Source organism: Bos mutus, chromosome 14 (assembly GCF_027580195.1).
Source record: "Bos mutus isolate GX-2022 chromosome 14, NWIPB_WYAK_1.1, whole genome shotgun sequence".
NCBI lineage: Eukaryota > Metazoa > Chordata > Mammalia > Artiodactyla > Bovidae > Bos > Bos mutus.
In genome coordinates, this window is record NC_091630.1 from 55,919,083 (window position 1) to 55,945,282 (window position 26,200).

General features: G+C 39.0%; 1 protein-coding gene across 2 annotated transcripts in view; it reads right to left on the reverse strand.

Moving 5' to 3' along the window:
• The window catches only part of RAB2A (RAB2A, member RAS oncogene family), a 72,037-nt gene that overhangs the window by 29,028 nt on the left and 16,809 nt on the right, over positions 1-26,200 (reverse strand). For both annotated transcript variants that reach the window (XM_070382364.1, XM_070382362.1), the window contains 2 exons: positions 15,459-15,530; positions 6,115-6,182 (listed from right to left, as the gene is read on the reverse strand). In XM_070382364.1, the coding sequence (XP_070238465.1) occupies positions 6,115-6,182; positions 15,459-15,530 (140 nt within the window). The remainder of the gene's footprint in view (positions 1-6,114; positions 6,183-15,458; positions 15,531-26,200) is intronic.

Here is a 26,200-nt window from a genome sequence, read left to right on the forward strand (position 1 = left end):
ATGCCTTTTGCCTCTGGGTTTAAAACTGAGGCAGTTCTTATCGAAAATAATTTTTCATTTTTAATCATTTCAACCTTTGAGAAAAAAATGGCATGTAAATTAAGTACACAACAAAGGCTGTTTACATAATTTTTTAATTAAAAATCTACTAACTCCTTGCATTCTGAGTTCTGATCTTCCAGCGTAAATATTCAGTCCTTCCCACCCTCAGAATGCACACAGACAGCTCAGGTTCTGCCCTGTTCTAGTAGTAATACTCAAGTGCTGTTACTGTGGTTCTTCCTATCCTCCCAGGGCCTAGCACTGGGTCTGGCACACACCAGACATGCAGAGAAAGCTGAATTCTAATGTCTCAGGCAAATGCACCAAACGATTATCACTCTATCCTGCTGTCACATCCATACTGATGTCCACCTAAATGAGTGGACATCAGTAGGTCTTGACATACTAAGATGCAGTAAAAAAGAACTCCTCCCAGTGGAAACTAAAGAATGAGACCTTCTTTTGGTAACTTGAAAGTAATTCTGGCACTATGTCTTGTGATAAATTAGATACTGAGAAAGCCATCACATCAAAGGGCTGTAAAAAGAGCCAGCTCATTTCACAGAGTTTGAGGTTAAAACACTAGATACTAGCTGGAAGTATGAAACTACTTATAATTATTTTTACATAATTTATTGGGACACAGCTTTCAAAAAAAAATTCTCTCAAATCCAAGTTCAAAAGGCAAACCTTATGGGAATTTCCTCTTTAACTGCTTAGCATGGGAAAACTAAGGACTAGATTTTTAACAGATTTACTTCACTGTGAATGATATATACCAAGGAAGGATTATGTGGTAAACAATACAAAAAAGGTAAGTATTTTATGTGTTCAAGACAAAAATCACATTTAGAGCTCTTCTATCTCCCAAGTCTATACAAAGAGCAAACGTAAAAGTTCTTTAAACTGATCTTGGTGGGATCTTTTGTGGGATGAATTAAAATGAATATAGTTGACCCCTGAACAACATGGTTTTGAACTGTGTGGGTCCACTTATATGTGGAATAGTCTGAGGTTGGTTAAATCCACAGACATGGAAGAACCAGGGATAGGAAGAACCATGGAGAAGGGCCAACTATATATCCAGATTTTTGACCGTGGAGGGTTGTCAACCCTAACCCCACACTGTTCAAGGGTTAACTGTGCATTGCTACAGACCATACAGAAGAACTTTTCTAAGATCTAAAACTTCAGGGTTTATAGTTCAAATAAGAAATAGTAAAATGGAAACAAACTTAGGAAAGGCACATATCTGTATATCATTCCCATTCCTCCTGAATTGTTTTACAAAGAACAAACATGTTGCAATATGGAAATAATGTATATTATGCATCACTTTATACTAAATCCACTGAATCTGGATCTTGCCATAATTACAAAATCAAACAAAAATTCAAGCAAAAAAACGACAACATTCCAAGTGATTGTTATGAGCACAGCTATGCATCTTAAAATCTATGATTACTTTGTAATAAGCAAAGATCAGTATTCAGAAGTTTTTTGAGACCTGACTTGTAGGAACAACATTCCATACTCTGGCCTACTAAACAACTAATTGCAGAAAGCTAGCCCAATAGTTAATTATCTTGATCATACTGAAGCAAAATAATCTAGTCTTTAAAAAACACTTTAAGATAAACCTGTTCGAACTATGATCAACTGATATGTTTTAAGTGAAAAGAAAATCAATTTATGATATATAGATATTTTTCATCCTCTTCACTATAAGATGGTGGCTTAAAGAGATTTTAGAAGTTTGAAACTGAACAAGATATAGCATTATTTGTAGAAAGGGACTCCTAATAGCAGCTAAGGATATAAAGATTCCCCCAAATTGGCTTCTCTATGTGCCTTTCCATTGATAACAATTTTTGTAGTAACCCGTTTGGTAATTTAACTCCTCCTCCTCTTTTTCTTTTAATTAATTAATTTATTTTTTAAATTTTATTTTTAAACTTTACATAATTGTATTAGTTTTGCCAAATATCAAAATGAATCCGCCACAGGTATACATGTGTTCCCCATCCTGAACCCTCCTCCCTCCTCCCTCCCCATACCATCCCTCTGGGTCGGCCCAGTGCACTAGCCCCAAGCATCCAGTATCCTGCATCGAACCTGGACTGGCATCTAGTTTCATGCATGATATTTTACATGTTTCAATGCCATTCTCCCAAATCTTCCCACCCTCTCCCTCTCCCACAGAGTCCATAAGACTGTTCTATACATCAGTGTCTCTTTTGCTGTCTCGTACACAGGGTTATTGTTACCATCTTTCTAAATTCCATATATATGCGTTAGTATACTGTATTGGTGTTTTTCCTTCTGGCTTACTTCACTCTGTATAAAAGGCTCCAGTTTAGCAAGGTGAAAAGACAGCCTTCAGAATGGGAGAAAATAATAGCAAATGAAGCAACTGACAAACAACTAATCTCAAAAATATACAAGCAACTCCTACAGCTCAACTCCAGAAAAATAAATGACCCAATCAAAAAATGGGCCAAAGAACTAAATAGACATTTCTCCAAAGAAGACATACAGATGGCTAACAAACACATGAAAAGATGCTCAACATCACTCATTATCAGAGAAATGCAAATCAAAACCTCCTCCTCTTCTGTTACCTCCATTAATATACAACTCTACACGCATCAAGCTAGTATTATTCAAAAATCTTTACCCTGAATGTAAATCCTAACCTCTTGGGCATCTGATTTCTATTTGTTTCTCTAGAGTTTTATATTATTATTCAATAAAAGTCTTACAGCCATTTTTTTTCCTACTGGTATTCTATCCATATTCTGAATATTCCTGCTTCTGTGCCTCTGTTTTAACTCTTTGTCTGAAAATTTTTCTCCTCTTTCTACTTCCCCAATATCTATTCCCTCTGAGGACCAGTTCAAGCTCCATAATCCTCTCACAAGCTAGCAAGCTTGTCCACCAGAACCTATACTTAGCCTTTTCCCCTCACAAATCCAAAAGCAACTTCATGTGATCATTTGGGTCTAATACTATTGATTAGATAGAATGAACACACTACTCACATGCTTATCTTTTTCTCCTCCTTAGATCTCCTTGAGGGATAGCCCAATTCAGAATACTGAAGTTTACTTATAGCAGACACTCAAATACGTCACCTTGAATGATCCCAAACAGCCAATAAAGTTAGAAAATTAAAATTTGTGAGAATCAATACTACAGTAATACCTTTTAGTTTCACTGTTAGTCATTTATCTTACAACTCTAGTTACATGGAACACAGCTGAGAGCCAAAAAGAAAAAAGGATTTCTAAGTAGCCAACTGAGCTGTCCAGGGCCCAAACATGGAATCTCAGGTACTTTACTCAACTTAAAAATCTAGACCTATGATCAAGGACTGCTGTTATCAAGGAAAAAGATTCTGAAGTTTACATGCAAGAGGAAGACTACTGGTTTGGATGACGGCAGGATTAACAAGCATCACAGTAATTTTTCGGCTGTCTTAGTGTCAACAGCAAGGATGGAGAAAAAGTCAACCAGGACTATTTAATTCTAGGTTTTTTAAGGGAATTTCATATAGAAACTTAAGAAGATTCTGAGAAGAAAAACAAAGGTTGCAAAGATCTAGGAAAGAAGAGATGTTGGATGCTTTAACAAATCTAAGCATATTTACTTTGCAAAAAGACTTAAGAGGATGTAAGTGCTGACTTCAGATTCTTTTAACACTGTCATGTAAGAAAAACGGGAGACACAGGTGGGAGGGAGACATTAATGTAGAGTGACCTCAAGCAAAGCATTTATGCAAGGCACAATGTATGAAAAACATATTAAAGAATAGTAAATAGTTTAGTTCACACTACAGTGAAGGATTTGGGTTGCACAAAAATGTTTTATTAGCTAAGGAAGCCAACTGGTTTCTGTAAAACAATCACTTCTGGAAAAGAAGAGAAACTATTAATACAGAAGTAGAAAAATTTCCTTTTGGTTAGAGATCATTAATTAAAATCTCTAGGAAAGAAGGGAGTTTTCATATTTTACTTTCTTTTTTCTATGCAGTTTTGAAGTCTCGTTGCTTGACAGAACATAAATCCTGAAAGTTATGAGATGCTACAGGTTGGGGGTGGGGGAAACACTAAGAAATGGTGAATGCATAAATTTGCACTGCAGAAAGAGGAAACAAGAAAGCATAAAAACACAGAGTCCCATGTATGATTCTGGAACAGAGCAAGACAGATTTAGGGTTTCCCATTTTGGGATGACTGTGTGGCACACAGGAAACATGAGGAAACCTAGGTCTCACAACAGCCTTCAGAAATTCGCTCAGCATTCTTGAGAATCCAGTCTGTGAGACTGAATATTCTTCAAGGTACCTTCCTTCAGTAATGGCATTAAAGGTGACAGGTGAGACAGTAAGACTGCAAGATTAGGAAGAAAAAAAAAGACCAGAGGCACGTGGCAGTAAAATTCCCTGTATTTTCCATTTCATTTACTAGTTTAGAGTTATGCTGTTTGTCGTCCTAAACCTTTTGGGTTTTCTCAACTGGGGTTCAGTGAAGAATTAAGTCCTAATTGCCCTAAGGTAGTGGTGCTTACACTGACCTGGACCCCTGGGAGTCCCTGAGACTCCTGAAGGGTCCATGAGGTCCTCCATTCCCCAACTATCTGTGTGAGGTTGTATTCTCTTCATCAGTTCAGTTCAGTCGCTCAGCTGTGTCTGACTCTTTGCGATCCCATGGACTGCAGCACGCCAGGCCTCCCTGTCCATCACCAACTCCCAGAGTTTACTCAAGCTCATGCCCATCGAGTTGGTGAGGCCGTCCAGTAGCATACTAGGCACCTACCGACCTGGGGAGTTCATATTTCAGTGTCCTATCTTTTTGCCTTTTCATACTGTTCATGGGGTTCTCAAGGCAAGAATACTGAAGTGGTTTCCATTCCCTTCTCCAGTGGACCACATTTTGTCAGAACTCTCCACCATGACCCATTCATCTTGGGTAGCCCTACATGGCATGGCTCATAGTTTCATTGAGTTAGACAAGGCTGTGGTCCATGTGATTAGATTGGTTAGTTTTCTGTGACTGTGGTTTTCAGTCTGTCTGCCCTCTGATGGAGAAGGATAAGAGGCTTATGGAAGCTTCCTGATGGGAGGGACTGACTGGGGGGAAACTGGTTCTTGTTCTGATGGGCAGGGTCATTCTCTTCATAGACTTCAAGAAAACAACACACAAAAGACTTGATGCAGAGGGCGACACAAGAATCCAGCTGTCTTCTACTAAGCAGAGTGTAAAAATTTTCAAAATGTAACAAAATGACACTCTTCACACTGGAAAATAGCTTTTTGTCTTGGGAAAACGGTCAATTTCCATAAAAATTGCATTGTTTATGCTAATATACAATGAGTTTATCAGGGTTATTCTACAATCAATTAATAATGAACTGTTTAATAAGTTTCTCAGCTTTAATCTCTAGTGATAAGCCACATAAGCAAAGGCTCTTTGAGGTCTCTACATATCAAATGTATACAATTAAGTACTTATCTTTTATGCAGAAGATGGGAAAATAAAGAAAAATAGTCATGCAAATAACTTTCCGTGGTTCAGATGAGAAACTGCCATTAAAATCTATGTGACAGGATACTGAACTGGCATTCGATGAACGTAAACGACAGGATCGGGAGCAAGGTAGCGTCAAGTGCTCAGGACTAAATCATACTTTTAGAATAAACTAATAAACTATCAGATCAAGTGACTATGGTATTGACATTCATATATTTTAATTCACATGTATACTTTAGACATACTGCTTGTTTTTCTTAAAAACATAGTTTCTGGAGCATTTCTATTTAGATCCCATAGCCTGAGAATTTGCTCAAATATGTTCCCCTACACCTGACACCTAGGGTACCTCTGCTGAAAATACTGCATGATAAAAATGAATCTTTTCTGTTACCACATTTTATGTCATGGTTGCAAGAACGTCAGTGTCTAACAAACCATAACAGTCATAAGATAACAATAAAACTGCACACACACACAACAATGTACTTTTATAAAATGACTTTACTGAGGTCATACAAGGTATTTTCGCTATACTTACCGTATCCCATATCTGAAGTTTTATCTGTTTTCCATCAATAGTTATCATTCGAGCACCAAACTCAACACCTGAATAAAACAGAAAGTGTTTTGTTAGGCACATTAGTGGGAATATACTTCACATTTAAGGATTTTTTTTAAAAAGGGTATTTCTAGGACATGCTATGCCAAATAATACACAGATTAACAAATACAGCTCCCATCCTTAGAAAATGTATAAGGCAGAGATATTCATAAGACACAGGCTAAGAATATAATTAAACACTAAGATATCTGAGTCTTGTGTAGTCAAGACATCAACTGTGCCCTTCATGTTTTGCAGGCTCAATAATATTAAAAATAATTAGAAATGAGATTCAAGAACCAATTTCTTAAAAACTGTTAATGTGGTTTAACAATCACTAAAATGGACAGATGAATTTCAACATCATAGTCTTAGTTCCATCATGGGTTATCAACTAGGAAAGAAATCTCCAAGTTCATTCACTAGAGATGACCACTGTTTAAATATATTTTCAGAAATCTCACCATGAATAAATACACATAGAAGCATACAGTTTTATATAAATGGGAATACACAAATGCTGTCCTGCAATTTTTCAGTCACTATGTCATAAACATTATTCCATACCACTAAGTACTTTTTCAATAAAAAAATTATATAAAACTATACTATTATTTTTAATGGCCACATAATAGTCCTGTGTGTTATGTATCTTTAGATATACATGCATTTTATTAAGCTGGTACTCTACTGCTACAAATTTTGGTTGTTTCCAAATCTTCACTAAGTAGTTAATGCTGAAATGAATTTTCTGCATATATTTTTCAACTTATGATTATGATTTTTGGCAAATTACAGGAGACAGGATTGCAGGTTAAGGGAATACAAACTTTACACTTATCAGCTAGCTTACAACTTTGGCTTTTTCCCTTGCATTTACCATCTTTTGAAAATACTCATTCAATCATCAAAATAGGAGGAGGAGAAAAAGAGGGTATAATTTCAGAAGAGCAAACAGCTGTGAAGGAGACTCTGCAAGAAGTCTATCACTTACATTACACCAAATCATTACTGCTTGGAGTGTGTTCTTTCAGTATTTAGATCAGAGTCAGGGTGACGGGGAGACACACATGGTCCCCAGAAACCAGATGTCATCCTGGCAGAAAAACAGCTTTTAGTTGCCCAGGGAAGGGCACATTGCCCAGTGCCAGAATTTCACTTCAGCATCTCCTATAATTCCCCCAACTGTGATCAGGAAGGTGAGATAGAAAGGTGATTTACCCTTTCAGGATATGTAACTTGATTGAGTTTTTATTCTGTATTTTATTATTTATTCCATACTAGGGGCAAAGTCAATACAAAGAAACTAATGGTATGTTTCTCAGACTCAGAAATACAGGAAAAGCACAGAGAGAAGACCTAGGAGTCAGGATGTACTAGAAAGAAAAATGCAAAATTGTACAATTAACCTCATAAAAAACCACTACAGTGTTTACACATCTACCTATCTATATGCATATAGTCATATACCGTCTATGCCACAGGGTGGGGGGATACCCAAAACAACAGTCCACCAGCTTACTCAGTGACATGAAAATGAGTGGCTGAGGAAAGAAACTAGCAGCTAAGGACAGTACAAATGCTCTTGGAAATGCCCACTATTTAAAAGGAATGTCCTAAAGTATAAAATTCTACAAATCAGCAAGATAGTTGACAAATTGGAAGCCTTTTCAAGAATCTATTGTAGCCACAGAGAGAAATCCTGTTTTACCTCCCATTGTCATGGAAAAGCTTTTAACCACAATCCAAAAACATCTGCATTGCTCAGTGGGATTTAAGATTTCTTAAATCCAATATGTAACGTCAAATTTGATGAAAAACAATGGCAAATTAGAAACAGACCCTTGACCGACACCATGGATGGGTAGGCAAGCCAAGCAAGGACCAGCACCCTGAGCAGAGGGATGAAGGTACTCAAACTGACTGGCAAACCATTCCGTCCTTTGACGGGAGGATGGCTGTTATGTTTTCTGCTTTCCAGCCTCTTAGGATGCTTCACTCCTGCCCATTTCCAAGTCCACGTCCCCACCCTCTTGTGGAGTCTACATAAAACTCCAGACACTCTAATATCCCTAATAATCAAGACACTCTAATAACCCCCTTTGCTTAACTTAACCCACAGTTGAGTTTTGGCATATTTAGCCCTTTATTCAAAGTATATAGACAGAGACTCAGTTCAGTTCAGTTCAGTCACTCAGTCCTGTCCGACTCTTTGTGACCCCATGAATCGCAGCACGCCAGGCCTCCCTGTCCATCACCATCTCCCAGAGTTCACTCAAACTCACATCCATCGAGTCGGTGATGCCATCCAGCCATCTCATCCTCTGCCGTCCCCTTCTCCTCCTGCCCCCAATCCCTCCCAGCATCAGAATCTTTTCCAATGAGTCAACTCTTCGCATGAGGTGGCCAAAGTACTGGAGTTTCAGCTTTAGCATCATTCCTTCCAAAGAACACCCAGGGCTGATCTCCTTCAGAATGGACTGGTTGGATCTCCTTGCAGTCCAAGGGACTCTCAAGAGTCTTCTCCAACACCACAGTTCAAAAGCATCAGTTCTTCAGCACTCAGCTTTCCCCACAGTCCAACTCTCACATCCATACGTGACCACTGGAAAAACCAAAGCCTTGACTAGACGGACCTTTGTTGGCGACCTTTGTTGGCAAAATAATGTCTCTGCTTTTGAATATGCTATCTAGGTTGGTCATAACTTTTCTTCCAAGGAGTAAGCATCTTTTAATTTCATGGCTGCAATCACCATCTGCAGTGATTTTGGAGCCCAGAAAAATAAAGTCTGACAGTTTCCACTGTTTCCTCATCTATTTCCCATGAAGTTATGGGACCAGATGCCATGATCTTCATTTTCTGAAATGTTGAGCTTTAAGCCAACTTTTTCACTCTCCACTTTCACTTTCATCAAGAGGCTTTTTAGTTCCTCCTCACTTTCTGCCATAAGGGTGGTGTCATCTGCATATCTGAGGTGATTGATATTTCTCCCGGCAATCTTGATTCCAGCTTGTGCTTTTTCCAGCCCAGTGTTTCTCATGATGTACTCTGCATATAAGTTAAATAAGCAGGGTGACAATATACAGACTTGACGGACTCCTTTTCCTATTTGGAACCAGTCTGTTGTTCCATGTCCAGTTCTAACTGTTGCTTCCTGACCTGCATACAAATTTCTCAAGAGGCAGGTCAGGTGGTCTGGTACTCCCATCTCTTTCAGAATTTTCCACAGTTTATTGTGATCCACACAGTCAAAGGCTTTGGCATAGTCAATAAAGCAGAAATAGATGTTTTTCTGGAACTCTCTTGCTTTTTCGATGATCCAGCGGATGTTGGCAATTTGGTCTCTGGTTCCTCTGCCTTTTCTAAAACCAGCTTGAACATGTGGAAGCTCATGGTTCACGTATTGCTGAAGCCAGGCTTGCAGAATTTTGAGCATTACTTTACTAGCGTGTGAGATGAGTGCGATTATGTGGTAGTTTGAGCATTTTGAGCATTCTTTGGGATTGGAATGCCTTTCTTTGGGATTGAATTTGAAAAGGAGACTGAATTCCATCACCCTTTTCCAGTCCTGAGGCTTAAAAAGTCTTCAAAGATTTTGCCTCTAAAAACATACCTAATTTGAAAACCATGTTATATGAAAATCAAGACTGTTTTACAAATTTTTTAACTTCACTTATTAATAGGATCAGGACAGAGAACAAAAACCATCTCTAAAATTTCTTCAAGATTAACAGTTATTTGAAAAACCATGATTTCTGTTTTCCTATGGAAATAGAAAAGAAATGATTTAAACTTCAAAAATGAACTTATTTATAAAAATGGAAATACAGACAAAAGAAAATGCTGAAAGCTGAAGTGTCCTAGAAATTTTAGAAACAAACAAAAACCCAAAACCTTACACATCTCCACTGGACTGTAAAAATTTTAAATTGTTTTAGTTAAGCATATATTTGTACATGTGTTATAAAAGTTTATTTAGAAAGGGGATGGGCTCTCTTCCCAGATACATTTTCAATTAACATAAATTAGAGTCTGGGATAAACATTTACAGACATTGTCTACTCAAATATTTGAACCTTCCAGGACAAAAATAGGTAAACTAAAACAGAGACCTACTGTAGTAAACATTTATTTAGTATTTAACAATTGATACCAACAGTACTTCAAGATCTTGTAATAACTTCTATAATGGAAAAGAATCTGAGAAAAGAACATTATTTGTATAAGTCTGGGATTCACTACTATTTAAAATGTAAACAACACTTGAAACTAACCTATAATAACATTAGAAAATTAGTTATACTAACTTAACAATAAATTAGTTAAAATAAAAAGTTATCACGTGCCTTAGTTACCATCTACTTACTTCCTGGCACACAGTTAAGTATTTTTATGGATCCATTATTATTTCATACTATACTCCAAGATTTCTAACTAATGATGACACGTCACTCATGAGGTGACTACTGATGGCAATCCCAATGAGAAGGGGCCCACTGCCAGAGCCAGGGCACGTGGAGGTGCAGAGGCAGGGTGAGGCTGCTCCCCCGAGATGGCACTGCCAAAGCAGACAGCAGGGCTGGTATCAAGTTAACAGCCATAAGGAGCCCTCCTTAGACCGTCTTGAGAAAAAAAAAGGATCTACTCCTGGAACTCAGAAACTGCAGAAGTTCAAAACAGAGACTGGTGGGGAAGAAGGCTGATACTCCTAGAAACAAAACTATAGATACCAGCAAAAACAAAAGGTATAGATATTAGCTAAGAAAATATTATGACTTACAGATAAGGCCAAAATGTCTACCTAGAATATGCAAAATGATTAAACAATAATAATGGTGGGAAAAACCTGTTTACAATAGCAACAAAATCCATAAAATACAAAAATAATGTAAAAGCACAAGACCTTATGTAAAACTTTACTGAAGAGCATTTTAAAAGCTGGAATAAAAGAAAACATCTTATGTGTATGAATAGCTAATCTTTATATGGTAAAAACATAAACTGTCTCCAAACTAGTCCATAAATTAATATATTTCCTACCAAATTTTAAAAGCCTCACTAAAACTTTTGCAATTTGGCAAAGAGACTAAAGTTCAACTGGAGAACAAATACACAAAAATACTTAAGAAATTCAGAAAATTTTTTAGAAATTCAGAAAATTTTTAGAAAAGGAAAACCGTCAACCACACATTAAGTAATTAGAAAGTGACTGTAAATGCCAGTATGATACTGCCTCATGAAATAGGAAAAAAAAAAAAAGGAACAGAGAGTCCCCAAACAGGCTGATATATATACAGAGATTTAGCAGATAAGAAAGGCTAAATCAAATAGGAAAGAAAGAATGGCTTATTTAATTAATGGTGTGGGGCCACAAGTTATGTAGGGATTAAAGAAAATAACCTACATGGCCATATACCAGATGAAGTATAAATTTATAGTATGAAAAGAATATTTTAAAGAATATGTATATAATTCATACACACTAAAGGGGATCCCTTCTTTAGTAAGACTTGAAAGTCATTACAAAAAGCATCAATGAATTTGACTAAAGAAAACTATTAGTGGAGAGGGCAAAGATAAAAACACATAATTCAAAGCAAAGACACAGAATGTTTCTTAAACATATTTTTAAAAGTTCAGCCGTACTTAAAACTAAAGAGTTAAAAAGTCAAATAGCGACTTTTCTCCCTCCAATTCACAAATATTAACGTCATTCACAAGCCGCAGTCAAGGCAAAGGTAAGAAAGAACAGGTACTTTAGTATATCTGAGGAGGAAAAGCAAATGAGAACAGTTTTACATGTGTGTTTATAATATATTTAAAAACTCTAGAAGGTGATACACATACCAAATTCTTCACAGTGGTTGCTGGAGGGCCAAAGGCAAGTTTACATGGGGAATTTAACTTTCTTTGGATTTTTACAGTGTTTTCATAACAATCACATGGAGAAGGCAATGGCAACCCACTCCAGTGTTCTTGCCTGGAGAATCCCAGGGACGGAGGAGCCTGGTAGGCTGCCGTCTATCGGGTTGCACAGAGTCGAACACGATTGATGCGACTTAGCAGAAGCAGCATTAACAATCACAACCTGTCAGGAAAGTATGCTTATGTTCTAAGATCAGGAAAAGGGTCTTTGTGAGATCTGAACCGGATGTTTCACAAGGTCTTTTAAGCTATCTTCCTAGTTCTCGGCAATGACATTCTAAATAACTTTATCAGAAAGGTGAACCCCAAATAAATGAGGCATGCTTTTAATTGATCTCTTGTGGGGCACGTGATATGGGAAACAACACCACCTTTTCTCCAAGAGTATACTTTCACTTTCAGCAGTCACTTCTTAGAGGCTGATGGTTTAAAGTGGGGGAGAGAGGAAGCAAGGTGTAATGAACATGTAAATAGCCTAGCTTCTGGATCAGTATTTGTCAAATTGTCCACTAGTAGGAAGTAAAATAAACACAGTGGGAATGAGTGGGCTATAACTAAGAGCGGGGACAAGGCAGCTGAGGGTATACACAGGAGTAATTATAATGACATAACTATAAGGCTTAGAATTAAAGCTGGGTAAGGGGAGAAGTAAGAAAGCAAGAGAGGTGAGAGTACAAAGATGGCAGAATCAATGGATTTTACACCTGATAGGGTAAATAAACTTTTAGCATTAGGAACCAGGTGTGTGAGCTGAAAGGATGGCAGGGGTGGTCAGATAGCCAGTCACATGAATCCAAGACTCTGGAGTAGTTCCAGACTCTGGTGACAGGTCCTGGGCAGGACTGTGCAGGTGAGGAGCTGAGTGGAAGCAGGATCTCAGAAGAAGTGCAAGTAAAGGAAGTGAGGGGCCAGGATGTGTGTGGGCGTGTGCACAGGGTCAACAATATGAAGCCTATTTCCACCTGGGGAATCCACATACATACTCACAAAAGCCATTGATCCAGTGATTCTCAGCCTTGAAGGTTCATGTGAATCACCCGGAGACCCTGTTGAGCTGCAGAATGGGAGCCAGTAGATTCTATAACAACTCCCACACAATGCTGATGCTGCTGGTCCAGAGGAACAGCCCCTGAGCCATCCTCTGGATGGCAAGGCTGGAGTCTGGATCCTCAGTGAAATTGTGCCCAGGAAGCTATTTATAGATGGCTCTTTGATTCCCAGCATAACAATTCTCACTGAGATAGCAGGCAAAGGGTAAGGAACATTTTATACAGTCTTCCCTTGCCTTTTATTTCCTCTTTGCTATCAGTTAATAATTCTTCCTCACGACCCAAACTTAACCTTGTCACCTTCCTCTATTCATCAAGCAAAAGGCAAGTGTGCAGCAGGATCAAGACACTGCCTCATGCCTACTTTAGCAATCATTCTACACTCCTAGAAAAAGTATGTACTAAGGACCTTCTAAATGATTTCTATGTCAGAAAAATAAATTCTTGTGATGGGTGTCTTGAGTATAGTAGTTGGCATCCAACCAGAAAAATAGAAACCATACTTAAGCATTTAAAACAGAGGGGATTTAAAGTGGGGAACTGGTTAAGTTGAAGGCAGGGCTGAGAAACCCAAGGAGCAGAAGGTAACGCAACCCAGAGATCAGCAACAGCCGGAAGCTGCTGCTGTTCCCAAGCCGGAGGGCAGAGAGAGAAACCAGGATTTCCAGAGCCCAGGAACCCGACCACCAGTGACTCTGACAGGCAGGGGCTTGTACTGAAGCCATGGAGGACACACAGTAAACCCTGGCAGAGAGGGGAGAAGACCCTCGGCTTTTTTGCTTTTCTCCTCTGAACTCCCAGGGCCTCCCATCAGCGAGCCCAGAGGAAAGCCGGCCGGTGCAGTTACATGAGTTATGGTTTGCTGAGAACTCCCTCCGACCTACTTCCCCATCTCTCTTCGCAGCAGAGCCTATCCTCTGACAGCAGCGAGGCTCAGGCCTATCCTCCCTACAGGGTGCTTCAATGAAAAGGAAGACGCTTTTGACAGCACCCTATAAAAAAAACCACCGGCCAGCTGTCTCAAGACCGAGTCATGCCTAAGAGGTGGCCTCAAGGTGCAGACCTATTAAAGAACAGATTCTACAAAAAAGGAGCTCACCCAAGTTAAAACTTGAGTATCATGAGAACCAGCATGAAAGAGCAACACCTGCCCTACCCATCATTAGCAGATATAATTAAAATTACCAAGATGAAAATGGAATCTGCATGTTCTTACTATAAGTAGCCAGTAAGGAAAGATGTTTAATATATGCACAAAGTACATTAGGCTTGGGTGAATACCATCAACTGATCTAATAATCTGATTTATAAACTGTATCTTCGATTTGGTACTTTAAAAATACACAGGACATGAGAATCAATTTGTTATGAATAGTGAGTTAATGATACCTATAGAAAACAAGCAGACACTGGCTGAAAATACACATTAAGCTATCAGTTGCAAACTTTAACTGGATTTCCAATTACCTTATTTATACACGGTTGACTAATCTCTATTGCAGCCATAGAAGAAGAAATCTAGACTCTTTAGCTTTTGGGGTGTAATTTTTTAAAAACAGATTAAGAACCCTGAAAGAGCACACTTACTTAAAGTTTTTAGTTTTTCACTTAATTTTATACTTTTGCATATTAATGAATAATATCACTAAAAACAACCAGTAGAGCTAACAGTAATAATAGCTAAAATTTGTTGACCATCTCTTACCAGGAACTCTCATTTATTCCTCATTTCACAATTGAGGAAACTAAAAATTGCTTGATGGTAGTTTTTCTGGGTTAATAATTACAGGCAGCCCTGGAGCACTTACCACACTGCTAGGCACTGTTTCAATGCATCACATTTATTAACTCACTTACTGTTCTTAACGATTTTGTGAGATGGTCCTACTACTTTTCTCATTTTACAGACAAAGAAGCCGAGGCATGGAGTGGGGAAGGGGTGTGTCCAGCTAGTGGCAGAGCCCTGATCAGAACTCCAACAAACCGGTCCACAGTCTCTGCTGTTACCCACCCGTCTTGAGATACACTGAGATACACTGTCTCTCAATCTTCTGTTCCATCGTCAAATACAATCAAGATAAGTATGACTGTCTGCTGCATTCCAACCACTCTTATAGAGTTGTGTAGTATTATTTTTACTGTAGATACAGTTATTTTAAACCCAGTGATGGAGACTAGACTCCAGTACAGCAACAGATCTAGCTTCACTGATTTCTGACTCCTTACTAATGCAATGAGCCCTCTAGCATATTCCATGTCCACTACCCCAAACTTGTGAATGCATCTCATCTCTTTACAACACTTACCAATAGTAAGGTCATGCACTGGCTGAAACCTCTTGTCTGTAAACTGTAGCAATAAGCATGATTTACCAACACCTGAAAAAAAAAAAAAAAAAAAAGTTAAGAGAAAAATTCACAGAAATTAAGAAATATTTCATAAAAGCACTTGGAAGAGAGACATTCAGGGTTCCCAGTGCTCTGAGAGCAACGTGCCATGCTTTCTTAGTGCTCTACCACTGATCTGAGTGAAAGGTGGTGACCAATCCAGAACAGCCTTTGCATCCTTCATGTTCATTCAGCATTTCAACCTGAAAGATGGGAGTGGCAGGAACTCCCGGAAGACAACCAAGCAGCCCCTACCCCAGGATTCATGCAGGGAAGTGTTCCTGCACTCTTGCTTTTTCTGTAGTAGTGAATACATTTAAAAAACACAGCACTTTCCTCTTTTTATAGTTTATTTTACCTTGGTCTCGGAAAACAAGAAACAAGAAGTAAGTGTCTGGGATCTACTTTAGTGGGAAAAGCTGCTTGTTCTACCTTCTGGCTGATTCACTTTGAAAGTGAAAGTCGCTCAGTCGGGTCCAACTCTTTGCAACCCCATGGACTACACATTCCATGGAATCCTCCAGGCCAGAATACTGGAGTAAGTGGCCTTTCCCTTCTCCAGGGGATCTTCCCAACCCAGGTCTCCCACATTATGGTGGATAGATTCTTTACCAGCTGAGCCACTAGGGAAGCGCTGATTCACTTTGGAATCGACTTTAATCTGAATGGCATTCCTTCACTCTTATCATTGAAGTCTTGAATAACTTCTCAATTTTCAAATTAAAGGCAAAATTTCTATATATATATGTTACTTGCCCTCTGAAGAGAACTGAATTTCACACCACTTCCTACTCATTTTCAGGCCTATAACCTTACAGGAGACCAAATCTGCTTACTTGGTAGCATAGTGCACTTATGAAACACAAAGGCAGTCATCATTCATTCATCCATTCACTTATTCAAAAAGTCACTGCTGAATGCTAACTATGCACATGGAAAACTGATTCGCTTGCTTCCTTACAGTCTAGCACAGGGAGAGAAATCAAGCAGAACAAATGCCCAAATAATCTGTATGAACCGTAACTTAGAATAATCATAATAACTGCCATCTGAAAGAAAAAAATAAAGTACTATGAAGAAGAGTAACAGAACAGACTTCATTTAGACTGAAGGGCTGAAGAAGGTCTTTTTTAAGTGACAAACTGAATGGTTCAATGTCTTCTATGTTATTCACTCAATGAGAGAAGGACAATGAATACCTTGTCACTTGCTACCTGTCTTAAGGCAGAGAGAAGTCACTCAATTATTTTGCTGAATGACTGGCCCTAGTGTCAAGTGTCAAAATGAACACTAACAAATCAAAGATAAATTCTGTGTGTGTGTAAGTTATATAAGTTCTGTGTGTGTGTGTGTGTGTGTGTGTGTGTGTGTATAGTGCCTTTTTTTTTTTTTTTTTTTTAACTTTTGTTTCTTTTAAAAACTGTTTTGGCCTTAAGGGGCAGCATATGAGATCTCAGTTCCCCTTGCGGTGGAAGCACGAATTCTTAACCGCTGGACCACCAGAGAAGTGCCCCATGTGGCTGTGTTTTAGGAAGTATTTTATTTGTTCAAAGTTTTTTGAATCTTTTAAGATTCTAGTTAACTGAAAATAAGTTGGAATTTCAAAACACTTGACTTTTTTTCTCTTGTATTCACAATTTCTCTTTTACATTACAGAAGGCACAAACCCATCAGATTTCTAATACCGCTTCAACAGCCTTGCAGGTCTAGGAGAGAAAGGAAAATTAGTAAGTATTAAAGTACAAAATAGGTGAGCAACTGAGATATGAATCTTCCGTTCTGCTTTTAAAAAGAGACTTTATTTTTAGGAGCAGTTTTAGGTTCATAGCGAAACTGAGCACGAAGTACAGCAAGATCCCATAGCCTCCCTCCCCACGGGAGCACAGCCCCCTTCACTACCAGCCTCCTGCACCAGAGCGGTAACACTTGTCACAACTGATGAACCTGCCTTGACATACCGTCACTCAAAGTCCACAGTTCCTATCTGGGTTCATTCTCGGTGTTCTCCACCCTATGGATTTTGACAAATGTATCATGTATTCACGGTTACAGTGTCACACAGAACTTTCACTGCCCTAAAAATCCCCAATGCTGCATCAGTCCTGCCCCCATACCACTCATCTTTTTACTGCTCCATAGTCCTGCCTCTCTCTGACTGTCGTATGGCTGGAATCATACGGTATGTAGCTTTTCCAGATTGGCTTCTTTCACTTAGCAATATGCACTTAAGATTCTTCTTTTTTCTTCATTTCTATTTTTAGCATTCAAAATTTCCCCATATGGTAGAGAAAAAAGTTATAATTAGAAATCACAGATTTTATTACTGAGGGAGCTCAAGAATCATCTCACAGTCTGGTAATTACTTCAGTGATAGAAGAACCTGAAACCTTCTTCTTATCTCACAACAGAGTATGGACTGCTCTGGTAATAGCAATACCACTTACTCTGGCCAAGTACTGACGTCACTTTTAAGACACCACATTCTTTCTTCAGGTAATCAAAGGATCTTTTAAAGCAGAGAATATATCCAAGTGCCACTATGGTGTTTCCCAGGTCTCCTTAGTCACCCACCTATTGATCATTTGTCAGGATCAGTTAAGTTTCCAGATAGCTTATCTTATTCAATATATGTTGACTTATACTATTTTAATTCTGGATAAAATACTTGGGGGTTCTGGCTCACAATCACGAACACTTTTCTAAACTGCCAATTTGAATTAGCTAGGCTTTTTCTCAGTTCTCATTTATTTGACCCAGAAACATGATCTATTTATGCCATAAAATATTTCTATAAAATTTATCTACCTACAACCTTCTTAAAAATGACCACTTCTGGCTTTTTCAGGCTGTAATCATCTCCTTGGTCACTTAATTCTGTGACAACTGCTCCTCTTCTTAAATACTGGAGGTTTCACAACCATTTCATCTTTGGTTATCTTTTCTCTTCAACTGACAGAACTAACCCAGTCCTATAGGCCCAACATACATCTATAAATTAGTGATTACCAATTGGAAGTGGACAAACAGGAGATGGCAAGAGTGAACGTTGACATTCTAGGAATCAGCAAACTAAAATGGACTGGAATGGGTGAATTTAACTCAGATGACCATTATATCTACTACTGCGGGCATGAATCCCTTAGAAGAAATGGAGTAGCCATCATGGTCAACAAGAGTCGAAATGCAGTACCTGGATGCAATCTCAAAAACCACAGAATGATCTCTGTTCGTTTCCAAGGCAAACCATTCAATATCACAGTAATCCAAGTCTATGCCCCAACAAGTAATGCTGAAGAAGCTGAAGTTGAACGGTTCTATGAAGACCTACAAGACCTTTTAGAACTAACACCCAAAAAAGAGGTCCTTTTCATTATAGGGGACTGGAATGCAAAAGTAGGAAGTCAAGAAACACCTGGAGTAACAGGCAAATTTGGCCTTGGAATACGGAATGAAGCAGGGCAAAGACTAATAGAGTTTTGCCAATACAATGCACTGGTCATAGCAAACACCCTCTTCCAACAACACAAGAGAAGACTTTACACATGGACATCACCAGATGGTCAACACCGAATCAGATTGATTATATTCTTTGCAGCCAAAGATGGAGAAGCTCTATACAGTCAACAAAAACAAGACCGCGAACTGACTGTGGCTCAGATCATGAACTACTTATTGCCAAATTCAGGCTTAAATTGAAGAAAGTAGGGAAAACCACTAGACCACTCAGGTATGACCTAAATCAAATCCCTTATGATTATACAGTGGAAGTGAGAAATAGATTTAAGGGCCTAGATCTGATAGAGTGCCCGATGAACTATGGAATGAGGTTCGTGACACTGTACAGGAGACAGGGATCAAGACCATCCCCATGGAAAAGAAATGCAAAAAAGCAAAATGGCTGTCTGAGGAGGCCTTACAAACAGCTATGAAAATAAGAGAAGCGAAAAGCAAAGGAGAAAAGGAAAGATATAAGCACCTGAATGCAGAGGTCCAAAGAATAGCAAGAAGAGATAAGAAAGACTTCCTCAGCAATCAATGCAAAGAAATAAAGGAAAACAACAGAATGGGAAAGACTAGAGATCTCTTCAAGAAAATTAGAGATACCAAGGGAACATTTCATGCGAAGATGGGCTAGATAAAGGACAGAAATGGTATGGACCTAACAGAAGCAGAAGATATTAAGTAGAAGTGGCAAGAATACACATAAGAACTGTACAAAAAAGATCTTCATGACCCAGATAATCACAATGGTGTGATCACTGACCTAGAGCCAGACATCCTGGAATGTGAAGTCAAGTGGGCCTTAGAAAGCATCACTACGAACAAAGCTAGTGGAGGTGATGGAATTCCAGTTGAGCTATTTCAAATCCTGAAAGATGATGCTGTGAAAGTGCTACACTCAATATGCCAGCAAATTTGGAAAACTCAGCAGTGGCCACAGGACTGGAAAAGGTCAGTTTTCATTCCAATCCCAAAGAAAGGCAACGCCAAAGAATGCTCAAACTACCACATAATCGCACTCATCTCACACGCTAGTAAAGTAATGCTCAAAATTCTCCAAGCCAGGCTTCAACAGTACATGAACCGTGAACTTCCAGATGTTCAAGCTGGTTTTAGAAAAGGCAGAGGAACCAGAGACCAAATTGCCAACATCCGCTGGATCATCGAAAAAGCAAGAGAGTTCCAGAAAAACATCTATTTCTGCTTTGTTGACTATGCCAAAGCCTTTGACTGTGTGGATCACAATAAACTGTGGAAAATTCTGAAAGAGATGGGAATACCAGACCACCTGACCTGCCTCTTGAGAAACCTGTATGCAGGTCAGGAAGCAACAGTTAGAACTGGACATGGAACAACAGACTGGTTCCAAATAGGAAAAGGAGTCCATCAAGGCTGTATATTGTCACCCTGCTTATTTAACTTATATGCAGAGTACATCATGAGAAACACTGGGCTGGAAAAAGCACAAGCTGGAATCAAGATTGCCGGGAGAAATATCAATAACCTCAGATATGCAGACATACACCACCCTTATGGCACAAAGTGAGGAGGAACTAAAAAGCCTCTTGATGAAAGTGAAAGTGAAGAGTGAAAAAGTTGGCTTAAAGCTCAACATTCAGAAAACGAAGATCATGGCATCTGATCCCATCACTTCATGGGAAATAGATGGGGAAACAGTGGAAACAGTGTCAAGACTTTATTTTTCTGGGCTCCAAAATCACTGCAGATGGTGACTGCAGCCATGAAATTAAAAGACTCTTACTCCTTGGAAAAAAAGTTATGACCAACCTAGATAGCATACTGAAAAGCAGAGATACTACTTTGCCAACAAAGGTCCGTCTAGTCAAGGCTATGGTTTTTCCTGTGGTCATGTATGGATGTGAGAGTTGGACTGTGAAGAAGGCTGAGTGCCGAAGAAAGATGCTTTTGAACTGTGGTGTTGGAGAAGACTCTTGAGAGTCCCTTGGACTGCAAGGAGATCCAACCAGTCCATTCTGAAGGAGATCAGCCCTGGGTGTTCTTTGGAAGGAATGATGCTAAGGCTGAAACTCCAGTACTTTGGCCACCTCATGCAAAGAGTTGACTCACTGGAAACACTCTGATGCTGGGAGGGATTGGGGGCAAGAGGAGAAGGGGATGACAGAGGATGAGATGGTTGGATGGCATCACTGACTCGATGGATGTGAGTCTAAGTGAACTCCGGGAGTTGGTGATGGACAGGGAGGCCTGGCGTGCTGCGATTCACGGGGTTGCAAAGAGTTGGACACGACTGAGCTACTGAACTGAACTGAAACCCATCTCTCTAGCCACCATCTTAATTAATTTCATTCTCATTATATCCAACTGCCTTCTGAACATGTCCACTTTAACTCTTTCAGGTTGGGAATGCAAACTTGTAAAACCTAATCCATTCTGTTTCATGTTCCTGCCTACCATTTTCCCAACAACTCAAAGAGTCACCTTCAGTATTTCTTTATCTCTGAAGTTGGTTCCCAATGGATCACATCAACAAGAAAATCTCGTAATTCCTTTTCTTCCTACAGCTAATGGCTCACAAATCTCATCAGTTTCCTCAGAAATACCTTGAATTCCATGCTTTTCCCTCTTAATCCTCAGTGCTCCAGTTCTGGCTCTCAATAAGATATGGTCTTTCTGCCTTCAACCTTTGCCTCAAATCTATTTGTATAAACCTCTGAAAATTTTTGCTAAAATGCACATATATAAAATTTAAGATGTCCGAAATAGTAAACAACGTTCTTTGAGAAATTGTTATCCTAACAGATCATATTATCACACCACGGTCTAGAGAGCCTGTGGTGAAGCACAACACATCACCTTCTGTCCTCTGAAATGACACCACATTCTTCCTCTGGCATCTCTTACCAAGGAACTTGTCACTCCTTGGCAACTCTAAACTCATGCTTAGAGATTCCAATGCTTTCTTCACTAAAGCCTTCCTGTTCCAAAGATGCTATCAATCCCCATGCAGAATTAATGTGGGGATTAGTTCCTTGGGTTTCCATAGTATTTCCTTTATGCCTCAAAACCATGGTTAGAATCCTAGTTCTGTCACTTATGAGCTGTAACATGGAGCAAGGAAATTGACCTTTCTGGGCTTCAAAATTCTATCTATAAAATTGGGGAAATTCCTATACTATTTTTGGTGCACTGTTACAAGAATCAGATGAAATAAATGTAAGAGGGCTCCTGTATAGTAAGAGTTACCTGTGTCCAGTTTACAAACCTTCTCTGAGCTATATATTTAGGACATGTGCCTTTTTCTATAAGTACAATATACTTCAATAAAAATGAAAACACTGTGATGGGTCTTTCTGATGCATCAGCTTGACTAGGCCCCTTCCAATTACTGGGTGCTGCTGTGAAGGCATTTGGTTAAGATATAATTATAAGTCCACCCTCAGTTTCATATGGTGTAAGTTTCACTCTTCTGTATGTGGCTGTCCAGTCTTCCCAACATCATTTAATGAAGATTGTCCTTTCCCTACTGTATATTCTGGCCTTCTTTGTCATAAATTAATTGACCACATATGTATGTGTTTACCCCTGGGTTCTTTATTCTGTTCCATTGACCTATGTCTATGCCAATACTAATACCATACTGTTTTGAGTACAACAGCTTTCTAATATAGCTTGAACTCAGGGAGCATGGTGCCTCCAAATTTGTTCTTCTTTCTAAAGACTGCTTTAGCTACTCAACCACTCTTTAATAGAAACTGCTGCACTTAACAGCTGTTAAGAGTTTCTACTGTGAAGTCACCTTACCTTCTTCCTTTACTCAGGGTCCAATACACTGTCCTCAGTAGGCCTAAGTGTTGTGGTGAGAACTGACTACCTGATTACCACATTAATACCAAACAATTACAAGTAACACTCATTAAAAATGTAGATTCCTAAAACCTCACCCCAAAAATTCTGATTCAGTCTTTGGTTAGGCCCAAGAATCTAATTAATACACCGCCAGCGATGTTTTTAGGCAATGGCGCCTTCTCCACAAGGAGTATTGGTATGCTGCTGCTGCTGCTGCTGCTAAGTTGCTTCAGTCGTGTCAGACTCTGTGCGATCCCGTAGACGGCAGCCCACGAGGCTCCCCCGTCCCTGGGATTCTCCAGGCAAGAACACTGGAGTGGGTTGCCATTTCCTTCTCCAATGCATGAAAATGAAAAGTGAAAGTGAAGTCGCTCAGTTGTGCCCGACTCTCAGCGACCCCATGGACTGCAGCCTACAAGGCTCCTCCATCCATGGGATTTTCCAGGCAAGAGTACTGGAGTGGGGTGCCACTGCATTCCCCGAGAGAGATGGCAATGTGGTATAAATTATTTGTGGCTTATTTTGCAAAGAGAAAATTTTATTCTTCATGTTCACATTCCAAACCAAGAAACCCGTGAAACATGACAAAACAATGAGGTCTGCTCTTTTAAATAGAAAATTAATAAACTCAGCAAGATACGTTAAAAAGAATATAAACTTTACAGTTGTGACACCAGTGTTCATCTGTATTATTTCATAACTTGTAACCTCAGACAAAATTTATTATAGAAACTAAGCTCCGTTTCCACATTTGTAAAATGGGAAAAAGAAAAACATGGCATTTCTACTTCACAGGAATATCATAAGGTTCAAATTCCAAAATTTTGAGTTTTGCATATTCAAAATTTTTAATGAAAACTTTAGAGGATTCTTCAAGATGAATACAGTTGAGGAGCAAAATCTCCAACCAAACTGATCTGACCTTGAGTTCACATTTTTAAATATCTAGTTTCTACAACTGCAGAAAATATTCACAATCTATAATTATCTTTTAAATAAAATGACTTCAGAGTTGTTTCCATGCTGCTGGTTTCCCACACATCATCCCCCTTGCATCTGAGACAGCAATCCTCTCATTTACTGCGATTAGATACTCATCTGTTGCTGACTGGAGTGGGTTAAAGAGACACGTCTAAATCCCAACTCCTGGAACTTCTGAATGTGACCTAACTTGGAAAAAGATCTCTGCAGGTATAATTAAGGGTTCTGAGATGTGATCAGCCTGCATTCAGGTTGGGCCTAATTCCAGTGATAAATGGATACACAGGGGAGAAGGTTGTCTGAAGACAAAGGAGACTAGACTTGCACTGCCACAAAGCAGGAGCCCCCGAAGCCACCAGAAGCTGGAAGAGCAGCAAGGATTTTCCTTGGAGCCTTCAGAGGCCCTGCCCATCCCTAGATTTTGGACTGCTGACCTCCAGAACTGTGAGAGAATAGGTTTTTGTTGTTTTGAGCTCTGAGACAAGTTTCTTAAAATTATTAAGCAGTCCAAGAAAACCTACAAAAATGCACTTGTGAGGAGCAATTTTTCCTTCCTCCTTTTCCTTGGACTCATTGGTCTCTCAGTCTTGTTGACTCTGTCTCTAATGATTCCTACTGTAATCAGTAAAAAATAAAGAGACTCAAACACCAGAAATATTAAAATAAGGGAAGAGGAAACAAGGAAGACAGAGCATTTATTTGAGAAACCTCTCAGTGAAGGCTATGAGGGCAGGGAGGAAAACACTCTGGACCCTTCTATGAAATGGCCAAGCCTTCTCCATCTCCAGAGCTCTGATGGATTCTACCAGCACTGCCAGACCAGCAACCCCTAAGCACAGGAACACATCTAATTCACTTTTGAAATTCTTCTCAGAAATGTGCTTTATATTTGGTAAACTTTCACCATTGCAGCCTCCTGTATTTCAATGTACACCACCAATTTAAGAGAGAAACACTGGACTATATTTGGATCCCATGTGTGACAATGGTAGAAAAAGTTGTTTCAGGTCTCAAGGCCTTGGTTGCTTATTGTATCACAGTAATCATACATTCACTTTACTCAGAAGGCTACTGCAAGGAATAAAAGAAACGGCATGTAAAGAATAAAAGGTAAAAAACACATCTATGCTTCCTTCCCTTTCCTGGCACAAAGTCAGACTAACACTTCATTGCACACTTCGGCCATAGTGCTCTCTACACACTTCATTAAGCACCTCTTGTATCATACTTCTGTTATCAATTCACACATCTACCTGCCTCCCTTAGGAGCAATAACATTCTGCATTTAGAAAACCACTCTGCTCTGTGGCCTGGCTTAGAATTAATAGATGCTCAGTGAATGCAGAATTTATGTACTGAATGCTTGCTGAAAAGATCTAACAGTGACACACTTGTATTTTCTATATAATGACAAACAAGTCTACATTTTAAAAAGTCAATTTCTCAAAAAAATTTTTATTCCCAACAGTGGGTTTTTCAGGTAGAAAAATGATGTTGAAGAATGAAATCATGACCACGTGACATTAAGAACTGCGTCTCTGACACTATCGGCCCCTGATTTAAGTGTAATTTCCCTCTGAAAACGTTAAGTCTCCAGGGAGTGTTCCTTCCTTCCACATTCTGCCTCTGTCTTAGGGACAGTGGCTGGGCCCTCCACCTGCTGTTCTGTATTCTTTAGAATACTCTTAGTCCACTTCCCCATTACTCTAACCCCACATCAGAGTCAGTGGTTCTTTACACCAGACTTTCCCTGTTCAAACTTCTGTTTCTCATTTCCATCTCCTACCTGGACTCTTAGAACTAGTGTGATGAATACATTCTTCATTAGAAGAAAAATTTAATTCGGTGAAGCTGAGGGTTTTTTAATATAAGCTGAGTTTAGATATTCTTAAGAAAGACCTAGCTTGTACAGTATTTTCACGAAAACAAAGCTAGGTGCAATTCATAACTTTTTAAAATTTAAAAAATAAAATGGAGCACTACCTAATTTACATAGAGAATAAATGACAGAATATTAAATTTAATAGCAAGTAACATAGCAGAAATGTGGTTAAAAATAGCATCTCTTTCCTTTTTCTCCTCCCATTCTTGGGATTTTCTCGAACTAGTTTGTTTTAATGGTGGAAAATGGCTGAGAGTGAGAAGAATCAGAATGAAGGAAACTGAAGTATACCTCTCAGAATCTTAGGAAGTCACAGTACGTAGGAAGCAAAGGGGTCCTCTGCGCAATGTTCTCTAAACAGTAGGCTGTAACCAGTGAAATCAATTTACTCGGTTACAACTAGCATTAAAAAAATGAACTAGAACAAAATAGCAAATACTAGACTGCAGGGACTCAATAAAGATAGGAC